At 35.9% G+C, this 11,049-nt stretch overlaps 2 protein-coding genes across 12 annotated transcripts in view; both read right to left on the bottom strand.

The window, feature by feature from the left end:
• Window positions 1-203: 203 nt before the first annotated feature.
• On the bottom strand, window positions 204-2,897 carry ppifa (peptidylprolyl isomerase Fa). Its single transcript, XM_048205220.1, has 6 exons — window positions 2,653-2,897; window positions 2,350-2,380; window positions 1,998-2,086; window positions 1,727-1,823; window positions 810-885; window positions 204-718 (listed from the first exon to the last, which is right to left on the bottom strand). The coding sequence occupies exons 1-6, from the start codon at window positions 2,791-2,793 to the stop codon at window positions 583-585; spliced, it is 570 nt and encodes a 189-aa protein (XP_048061177.1). The 5' UTR covers window positions 2,794-2,897; the 3' UTR covers window positions 204-582.
• A 1,927-nt stretch (window positions 2,898-4,824) lies between these two features.
• The window catches only part of zmiz1a (zinc finger, MIZ-type containing 1a), a 167,052-nt gene continuing 160,827 nt past the window's right edge, over window positions 4,825-11,049 (bottom strand). For all 11 annotated transcript variants that reach the window (XM_048205204.1, XM_048205203.1, XM_048205206.1 and 8 more), the window contains 2 exons: window positions 10,587-10,844; window positions 4,825-6,611 (listed from right to left, as the gene is read on the bottom strand). In XM_048205204.1, coding sequence (XP_048061161.1) covers window positions 6,504-6,611; window positions 10,587-10,844 — 366 coding nt within the window. In that variant the 3' untranslated portion in view covers window positions 4,825-6,503. The remainder of the gene's footprint in view (window positions 6,612-10,586; window positions 10,845-11,049) is intronic.

The following is an 11,049-nucleotide window of genomic DNA, read 5'->3' as shown; positions in this document are numbered from 1 at the left end:
GGGGGACAGGAAATCTTGTCGCTGGATGGAGTCTAAAAAAAGGTTTGGGATCATTCTTGGGAAGATTTAAAAAGCATGCCACGCAACTAGATATATTGCTGCAGTTGTAGCCGGCCCTCATCTGGAAAACAGCCTTGAGTCATTAAAACAAAAAAAATGGGCACAGGATGCAAATATCCTAGAAGAAATTCCATATGTCAAAACCAGTTTCATGTGCATTTATTTACTTAAAATACCTCTTGGGGTTTCTCTGGCATAGCTTTTAGAAGATAAACAATCTCCATATAGCCTTTATAAAATGGCTTTTACAGTATAAATTTCCTCACGGCCCATGGTATTTATCCATAAGCGAGATTTCTTGTGTAGGGGTAAGTAATAACCATACTTACTGAGTCGTTTGCTTACTTAGCAAGCATAAAACACCTTAATGAATCCATAGACTGACAAATTAAAATGGCAATAGGTAGGTATGTAACAGAAATGTAGAAAAAAAAATTATATCATTAATTTCAAAACACATGTATAAGCAGTTTCAATTGTGAAAAAGTTTGATCATATCAAAATGAACAGATTTTTCCTGGGTTACTTGAGTTCTCCACAGTCTGTAATGACAATCTTCTTTACTGTTCCTCCATCATGTAAGCCATAGGACTCCATAAGAGAGACTGTATCCATACCCTCTTTGACCTGCCCGAACACAACATGCTTGCCATCAAGCCTAAAAAAAAAAGAATGTCAGGAACATCAATCTCATAAAAAGGAAAACACTTGGGATGGATAATAATTAAATCATCTCTCCACCAGCATACCATTCTGTTTTTGCAGTGCAGATGAAAAACTGGGATCCGTTTGTGTTGGGCCCAGAGTTAGCCATAGACAGAACACCTACAAGAGAGAGAGAGAGAGAGAGAGAATCAGACCACCTACTGCATGCTTTATATAAGCAAATTTGTCACTTTGAATAATTTAATGATATAGAGATTCAAGGAAAATCTAACAATCAACAGTTCCACAATAAAAAAAAAAAAAACAAGGAGAGTTTGAAAAGCAGCAGGGGGTACTGGATGAAAGACAACATCTGGGTTGGGTAAGTTACGGCTCTCTACTACAATTACATCCAGTCATGTATTACACAACCCAACACTATTTGCCCATATTAATCTATCAAGATGCTGTGCTGGTGTAGGATCCCCCTGGCACCAAAAATGCACTAGGATATGCTGGCTTTGACTTGCTTAGAAAGTAGGTCATTTGTTTGAAGATTACAAAATCTGTTTCTGCAACTGAGGGATCCTTACCACCACCTCGTGGCTTTAAACAGATGTGCACATGTAGCTTTTTGCACATTTTGACAGACTTGTAATGATAAAATTTTGCAGAATCAGACCCCAGAGGAACTAGATACCATGTTTAACAGAATGGATGAAGGATTTCCATTGACTTGTACTGTCCTCCATTCACAAAGTTTCCATTGCATTATGAAATATTTTGGGACCAGCTACCAATGTGACTATAGATAGTGACTCAGATCTGTTACTGCTAACACATTTAACATTTGATTAGTTCACAAATTCTTAAGCACACCCTCCACTGATAAAAGCAGCACAGAAATGCAAAACAAATAATTGAAAATAATCAGATGCATGGATATGATCACGTGTGTAGTCAAAAGCAGTAATATCAGCTTTGACCCTCTATTTTTGTGACAGTACAGTAGTGACATCACCTGGTCCAGTGTGTTTCAGCTTGAAATTCTCATCGTTAAATTTCTTTCCATAAATAGACTTTCCACCGGTGCCATTATGATTGGTGAAATCTCCACCCTGTCAGCAAAACATCAATAATTAGATGGCCTTAGGACCAAAACATATAACTCATAACCAATAATAATAATAAAAAACAAAAATACTCAGAAACATAAAGAGATACGATGACATTTTAAGCTTGACAAATAACAGACATAGCAATGCTAAATGAGCAGTAGCACTAATAGTTACCTGACACATGAACTCAGGGATGATTCTGTGGAAATCTGAGCCCTTATATCCAAAGCCATACTCTCCTGTACAGAGGGCCCGGAAGTTTGCTGAAAGACAAGAACCATGAGAAGAACTGATCTATTATATAAAACTGTGGAATTTAGCTTTTTTTTTTTTTTTTTTTTTTTTTTTTTTTTTAAATCATCAAGTATTGTAAATTATAAATTGTATATATATTTATATCGTACATTCTATGTTTTGTATGTACATTTTCATATATATTATTTTTTGATGGATCCTATACATTCTATATGAATTACTTAAAATCATCATTATTATTATTATTTTTATGAAACCCATGTTTGCTTACCAGCCGTTTTGGGTACAGCGTCAGCATAAAGCTGCAAAAAAATATGAAAACCGGCCTTCAGAATATTATTACAACAACAACAACAACAATTATTATAATTACTATTATTTATAATATTTGTCATATTTAAACAACTGCTGAAAACATTTTCGCATTATTCACGTCATTTTCCCTCACTCTTTTCACTGCACCATGCACTTTTATATTAATTTCGGCTTTTCAGTCTCTGTTTCATGCATTTCTGTTACATGACAAATAACTATAACATTATGTACTATTCAGCTTTGCTAAATCATGACTTGCCTCAATAATAATTCTTCCAATGGGCTCGTCGTCAGCTGCAATGTCCATAAACACAAGAGGGTTTTTCATCGGCCCTGAAACCAATCGTTTTCCAGCGATTGCGACAGAGCAATATTTCAAACGATTTTTCAGTTGTAACATTCTTGCTGTAGTGTTGTAAACCCATCAACAAATACATGAAATGCGTTCAAGGTTTAGCCAGAGTCATGTGACGGTGACATGTTCTTCTATGGTCAAGGCAAGGAGAGCTATAAAATGGTCAAGTTAAACTCAACAGCGACACCATGTGGTCTGACGAGTCGACATAAGTATATTATTTTGATGCGATTAGCCTACTTTTTTAAGCCCTTCGAGGTCATAAGTATTCAGATGTAAACTGTTGTCCACATTATTATGTTATTATGTTATTTCTCCGCGCTAGTCATTATGGACTAATCACAAACGTTCGGACTGATAGTGAAGAAGAATTCGTTCACAGCCAGGAGAGAAAAGGGATTAGAAAATTATGAATGTGTAAAAATGAACTCTTTAAAACGAATTTCTGGCTTCTTTTGGTAGATGGGTAGGCCTAATTATGTTTGTTTCGGTCTTGAAGCACTTTTTTTAAATTATTATTTTTTTATTATAAAGAATCGATTTAGTGAATTGATTCAAAGAATCATTCACTCCCCAGTATATTCAGGGGTTTTCTAGTGAACCTGCTTAAAAGATTCGAGTCACTGAGATGAATCAAACTCCTCTCAAACTACTTTGTTATCCCACCATGTGCTCCCTCGAGGAAGCCTTTCTATCCATAGGAAACATTCGCCTCCCTGTGGTTAAAAACCAACTCTGCTTGCGTTGTTCTTTGTGGTTGTTTTCTTGCAGTAATTGTAAAGCCTGTGGTTTTCACAGCTACGCATGCACATCAGAAATGAAATGAACGAAACATCAGAAACACTGCACGGTTGTTTCATCTGAATACATATTTATTAGATAAATATTAGGATGTCACAGCATCTAACTACATACAGTTTTGCAAGACTAAAAATCACAATTAGTTTTTTGTTGTTTTTTTCCTCTGACCAGTTTAAAATATGAAATGATTGTACAACAGAATGTACAAGCAAAGACAACTGCAACATTTGGTGCCAATCACATTAGATTGTACCTCATTTTTGTTTTTAATTTTCCTGATCATGATATCAAAATTGTACAAACTCTGGATTTTGGTTACAATCTTCTGGAACCGCTCCTGGCCCCATATCCGTATTGTCCAAATTATTTCCCCAGGATTTTCTTCATTATCTTCTGTAGCACCTTATTAAGTACACAAGAAATGGAGCAATACACATAAGCTAAATATTACACAAATGTAAAACAAATGTGTCTCTTTTTATCCCCTCCCCAAATTCCTCAGTCATGTGGGATGAATATTTTACAAAAGTGAACAAATGCTTAGAGGTTCCACAGACGCTAACAAACACAGATTCATTTTACCCAATTTAGATTCTGATGGGAGGATGCAAGCTTTACAAATTCTAAATACACAATGCACATTCCCCTGGGGAAAATGAATACATTTCTGTTAACGTGTCTCTATTTATCATTTACATATGTACATGCATCCCTAATGTGCCCCTTCCCCCTTTTTCCTTCGACTCTCTCTGAACCCTCACCTGTGGCTGAGTAGTGAACACAGTCTAATTCATTCAACCCCTTCCGTTCCTGCCTCAGCGCCCGCTGTCTCTTCAACGACTGTACATCGATAGTATGCGACAGCTCCGAGCCGACAACTTCAGGAGTCTTAAAGTTCAGTTTATGCCTATTTGTGTCTACAAAGTGGGAACGAATTTGTGGCAGTGCATCTTTGAAAAAAGGATATACAAGTGAACTACAGACAAACGCTATAGAACTTGAACCCACATTTTCCTGTTGGAGTTCTTAGTATTTCAATTGTCAACGACAAACATCATTTTTGTACATAATTCTACACCAAGAAGAACAGAAAAAAACCCTAAAACCTAATATTGCAATTCATAAAAAAAAAAAAAAATAACTTAAAATGGAAACATGTTTCAAATGGTGGTGTTTCATCAACAAAACACATCCCAAACAGTATTCAGATGCCAGCCTTCTTCAACATCAGTATCATGGAAATGTCATTATTACAAATATCATAAATACTGACAATTATTTGAGTGGGCTGTTTTAATTTAAAAACAACAACAACAACAACAACAAAAAATCATTTTAAAAATCCATCTTGTATACATGGACATTGTTAGCCTTCACTGAGCTGCTGTTATAAAAGTTTTACTGAAATGTACAGTTGCTGTAATAATTTTATGCACTGGCTAATGCATTTATGGGTATTGAGATAATATATAGCTTAATTATATAACTGAATTAAAAAGTAAAATCTATAAATATAGAACATATTCTAAAAACACTTTCTTCATTGTTTGTTGTATAATAACTATGATTTTACATGTAAACAAAATGATAAAAGTGGGACAAATTACACATTAGATCAAATTCTATGGGTAAAAATTTGAAAATGGGCCACCTTTTCAAATCAGGGTGCATAACTTTGGTATTCCATGGACATCTTGTGTTGAATGTACATATTTTTGTACATTTTTACAACAGCAAAAAAAAAATAATAATTATATGAACAATATATTGTGCATTATAAAATAAAACTTTAACATGACAGTTCATGAATAAAAGGCTGAATAAAAACTGAACAGAAAAAATGTCTGGAGAGAAAATAAATCAGTCTATCACTAAAATAAGGGGCGATTGGCAACAGTGAATGTTTCAACATCGTATGCAGTTTGTCAGAAGAGGGCTACAAACATCAAGGACCTAAGACGACCAAGCCTCATGCATGAAGAGAACTCACAGAGAAGACAGATGACACACGACTGACTACCCTTTGAAATGTGAATTGCTTTCTTCTTGCACTGTGACCACTAGCGTGGAAAATCCACGGGACTTTGCGGGAGGAGGAACAGTCTGTAGGAAGATGCACAATGATGTGGGTACAGTGCTGAAATGTTTGCTATTAGGTAAAGAATGCATGCCGTGATGCCCTCAAGCATTTGTTTAGAACATGATGCATATGTCTGAAGGTGCTGGACATATGAATCACATTACAAAATGAGGTGCAAAGCTGCATGGTGTACCAGAACAGAACACATTCTTGTGTCCTGTGGCGCGAGAGTTTGGAGGACTTTTGCAAAACTCCCATCGTTAGTCTCTGGGATGGGAGGGTTAGATCATTCTGGTGACTGCGAGATAAGCTTTCTTCCCTTTTGTTGTCTCCTTTACAGGCTTCCAGGTGCAGTTTGACGCATTCTCTTGTGCTTTTTCGAGGGAGATGGACAAACAAACAGTGTGGACATCCAGCTGGCTAGGATTTGGGAAGCCGTGGTGGTAGAGCTTTGGAAGAACAAACCTTCAAGAGATTGCGGACACACAGAGGCCGGTACAGGAAGAAATATATATATATATTTTTTTTTCTATTCAGGTCTTCTTTTCACAAAAGGAAAAAAATCTGAATTAAAAATGCTACAATACTTTCCTAGTGAGCACACACACAGTTCTGTGTGACGTATTCATATGAACTGATTATAGCTGCACATGTATTTCCATTAGTATTGAAAGATATCACTTTAGTGCCAACCAACATGGCTGCCATATATGTGTGGAAAAGGTTGCTTGTAAAAGAGTGAGATATTTACACGAGGAAGAGGCAAAAGGATGGCTGTTTCCTGTTTGTAAAGTACAGAGTCAGTCTTCAGGTGCCTCTTGATTCCTGACAGCCAAACAAATTAGGGCCTCTCCAAAAGGCCGACTGAAGGAAGTCAGTTGTTCTCAAAGAGGGAAAGCAGATCGTCATTGCTGCTGCTTGGGAGGTCTGGAGGGTCTAAGTATGACAGCAACTCATCTGGGTTTGCCAGTTCTGGCAGAAGCTGTGAAGGGCGACAGACAGACACATTTACGTTACAAACTTGCAACGATTTTAAAGAACCTTAATGGAAATATACTGGGTTCGATACAAGTTAAGCTCAATTTTACGGAAGAGGATTAGGGCCAAGCAATAATAAAAAAAATAAAACCATCTCGAGATTGAAGTTGTTAAATTTCGAGAAAAAAAGTTGAAGTAAAATGTTGAGAATAAACTCGTTAAATTACGAGAAAAAACTCGTTAAATTTCGAGGAAAAAGTCGAGATAAAATATTGAGAATAAAGTCATTAAAAAAAAAAGTCGTTAAATTATGATAATTTAACGACATTTTTCTCATAATTTAACGAATTTGTTCTCGTAATTTAACAACTTTTTTCTCATAATGAGTTTATTCTCAACATTTTATCTCGACTTTTTTCCTCAAAATTTAACGATTTTTTTCTCATAATTTAACGAATTTGTTCTCGTAATTTAACGACTTTTTTTCTCGTAATTTAATGACTTTATTCTCAACATTTTATCTCGACTTTTCTCTAAATTTAACAATTTTTTTCTCATAATTTAATGAGTTTATTCTCAACATTTTATCTCGACTTTTCTCGAAATTTTACGTTTTTTTTCTCATAATTTAACGAATTTGTTCTCGTAATTTAACGACTTTTTTTCTCGTAATTTAATGACTTTATTCTCAACATTTTATCTTGACTTTTTTTCTCAAAATTTAACGAGTTTTTTTCTGGTAATTTAACGAGTTTATTCTCAACATTTTATTTCGACTTTTTTCTAGAAATTTAACGATCTTTTTCTCATAATTTAACGAATTTGTTCTCGTAATTTAACGACTTTTTTTCTCGTAATATAATGACTTTATTCTCAACATTTTATCTCGACTTTTTTCTCGAAATTTAACAATTTTTTTCTCGTAATTTCATGAATTTGTTCTCGTAATTTAATGATTTTTTTTCTCGTAATTTAACGAGTTTATTCTCAACATTTTATCTCGACTTCTTTCTTGAAATTTAACACGTTTTTTCTGGTAATTTAACAAGTTTATTCTCAACATTTTATTTCGACTTTTTTCTCGAAATTTAACGAGTTTTTTCTCGAAATTTAACAACTTTAATTTTGAGATGGTTTTATTTTTTTATTATTGCTTGGCCCTAATCCTCTTCCGTACAATTTCGACTCATCTCTCGAAAAAAAAAAAACTTAAAAACTGAGGTTATGGTGAGGCATTTAGAATGGAAGTGAATGGGGTAAATTTTTGGAGGATTTAAAAAGCAGAAACATGAAGCTAATAATTTTATATAAAGCAGGTTTTAGAAATTAAATCTGTCAAAAGTTGTGCATTATTTGAGCTATAAAGCGGCTTAAATCTGCAGTCTGTAACTTTTGGTGCTCTGGCGCTTAATAAACAAAACTGCATGTGTCTTGCAGAAGAACATTGTAGCCGGAGCTACTTCTCTCTGTTTGTCTATGTAGAGTCACGCAGGTACTGGGCTACTCCACAGCGGTGGCAACCTGTCCGGTCTAAAATAGTCAGAATATAAACACTTATTATAGGTGTACCGTAGTGATTCAGGATGATACAAAAACACGGAAAATGGATTCATGATGTACTCGCTCATTCTATACATTTTGAACACAAAAAAGTTAAAGGTGCCCTAGATTCAAAAATTGAATTTACCTTGGCATAGTTGAATAACAAGAGTTCAGTACATGGAAATGACATACAGTGAGTCTCAAACTCCATTGTTTCCTCCTTCTTTTATAAATCTGATTTATTTAAACGACCTCCGAAGAACAGGCGAATCTCAACATAACACCGACTGTTACGTAACAGTCGGGGTGTACGTACGCCCCAATATTTGCATAATGCCAGCCCATGATGTTCCCAACATTATAAAAGGAATTAGACAAGGGCAGCCAGTTAACGTCTGAGCTGCACACAGCTGAATCATCAGACTAGGTAAGCAAGAACAACAGCGAAAAATGGCAGATGGAGCAATAATAACTGACATGATCCATGATATCATGATATTTTTACTGATATTTGTGAATTGTCTTTCTAAATGTTTCGTTAGCATGTTGCTAATGTACTGTTAAATGTGGTTAAAGTTACCATCGTTTCTCACTGTATTCACGGAGACAAGAGCCGTCGCCATTTTCATTTTTTAAACACTTGCAGTCTGTATAATGCATAAACACAACTTAATTCTTTATAAATCTCTCCAACAGTGTAGCAATAGCAGTTAGCCACGGAGGACAGCCTCAAATTCACTCAGAATAAAACTTTTAACATCCAAATAAATACTTTACTCACATAATTCGAAGCATGCATACAGCATGCATGACGAACATCTTGTAAAGATCCATTTGAGGGTTATATTAGCTGTGTGAACTTTGTAAATGCGCTGTAATATAGTCGACAGCTCGTGTGGCAGGAAGCTCGCGTCTTAAAGGGGCGGCGCCGAGTGTAAATCAGTGCATAGTTAATGGTGCCCCAAAATAGGCAGTTAAAAAAATTAATTTAAAAAAATCTATGGGGTATTTTGAGCTGAAACTTCACAGACACATTCAGGAGACACCTTAGACTTATATTACATCTTGTGAAAGAACGTTCTTGGGCACCTTTAAATACTGCAGCTTTAAATCATTTATACAGTCGTTTTGGGATTTTAGGGTTTGTGGCATTAAGTTGTCACGGCAAAAAAGTAGTAAAATTGCATATAATTTTACACTGAAAAAGGATAGTAAGTGATTTTCACACTACATTTCAATTTAAAAGGTCAATTCACCCAAAAATGAAAATTCTGTCATTTATTACTCACCCTCATGTCGTTCCACACCCGTAAGACCTTCGTTAATCTTCAGAACACAAATTAAAATATTTTTGATAAAATCCGTTGGCTCAGTGCCAGCAAGACAATTAACACTTTCAGATGCCCAGAAAGCTACTAAAAACATATTTAAAACAGTTCATGTGACTACAGTGGTGACGAGAATACTTTTTGTGTGCCAAAAAAAACAAAATAACTTTATTCAACAACATCTAGTGATGGGTGATTTCAAAACACTGCTTCATGAAGCTTTGAAGCTTTACGAATGTTTTGTTTTTGAATCAGTGGTTCGGAGCGTGTATCAAACTGCCAAAGTCACGCTCCCCAGTGGTGAACCATTGAAATTTCAAAACATTTATGACATAACAAAGCCTTGTTTACTAAAATCATGTGACTTTGGCAGTTTGATACACGATCCAAACCATTGATTCAAAACAAAAGATTCGTAAAGCTTCAAAGCTTCATGAAGCAGTGTTTTGAAATCGCCCATCACTAGATATTATTGAATAAAGTCGTTTTTTTGTTTTTCTGGTGCACAAAAAGTATTGTCATCGCTTCATAACATTAAGGTTGAACCACTGTAGTCACATGAACTGTTTTAAATGAACTGTCTTTAGTAGCTTTCTGGGCATCTGAAAGTGTTAATTATCTTGCTGTCAATGCAGGCCTCACTGAGCCATCGGATTTCAGCAAAAATATCTTAATTTGTGTTCCAAATATGAACAAAGGTCTTATGGGTGTAGAACGACATGAAGGTGAGTAATTAATGACAGAATTTTCATTTTTGGGTGATCTAACCCTTTAAATCATGTTAACATGCATTTTTATTTTATGTAGCTATACTATTAAAATGTTAAGTATTTTTTAACGTTTATATATTGATGCTTCACTGTAACCCAGATTTTTGAAAAAACGGCAAATGGAAATGAATTTTTGCGGTAATCAACATTATGCCTCAAAATGCAGTAGATTGAGCTTAACTTGTACTGAATCTGAATATTCCTTCAATCAGAACTTATTGGAAACACTTTGGACCATGGGAAAAGCGTGACGCTAACATGATTGTGCAAATAATGTTAGTAGCGCGTGACTCCAGAAATGAAAGAAGCCTAAAATAAACAACTGCTGTGGATACTCACATCCAGAGAAGGCTCGGGCATGTCTGCAGGTCCCTGGCCACCTGCCTGCCCATCAGCGGCAGGGTTGAAGGTCATGTCGGCATGTGGGTGACTGTTTTGGCCTGGCTGCTGTGGGGGCGGGGGCTGGCGTGGGGGCTGGGAGGATGGGGGGCCGCTGTGATGCAATGGCTGAGCTGATTGGCTGTTGGGGTGGGGGGATGCGTGCATGCCTGGCTGCATGGAAGCATGGGATTGATCAGCGCTCACGGGATGGGGCATCTGCGGAGGGAGGAAAGAGGAGCGATGAGACTGAGAGAGCTTGAGTGGCGGCCATAGACAGACAGAGAGCAAGACAAGTGCCATGCAGATGATTCCAGAGCACATACACCTTCAATTAAACTGAGATGATTTGCAAAATGTCACATTTTCATATTCAACTAATCAGTGGATTGTCAAAGACGTTTGGTGAAAGTTAAACTATTTA

This window comes from Megalobrama amblycephala, linkage group LG10, assembly GCF_018812025.1.
Source record: "Megalobrama amblycephala isolate DHTTF-2021 linkage group LG10, ASM1881202v1, whole genome shotgun sequence".
Taxonomy (NCBI): Eukaryota; Metazoa; Chordata; class Actinopteri; order Cypriniformes; family Xenocyprididae; genus Megalobrama; species Megalobrama amblycephala.
Note: the sequence above shows the minus strand (reverse complement) of the source record. Positions and strands in the feature narration are given on the sequence as shown.

What these genes read in the sequence shown, in the direction of transcription:
- ppifa (XM_048205220.1), bottom strand. Translation starts at nt 2,793, where the DNA reads ATGTTACAACTGAAAAATCGTTTGAAATATTGCTCTGTCGCAATCGCT. An exon ending in CGCTGTACCCAAAACGGCTG is followed by an intron (nt 2,087 to 2,349) that starts GTAAGCAAACAT and finishes CTTGTCTTTCAG; the next exon opens with CAAACTTCCGGGCCCTCTGT. An exon ending in GCTGAAACACACTGGACCAG is followed by an intron (nt 886 to 1,726) that starts GTGATGTCACTA and finishes TCTCTCTTGTAG; the next exon opens with GTGTTCTGTCTATGGCTAAC.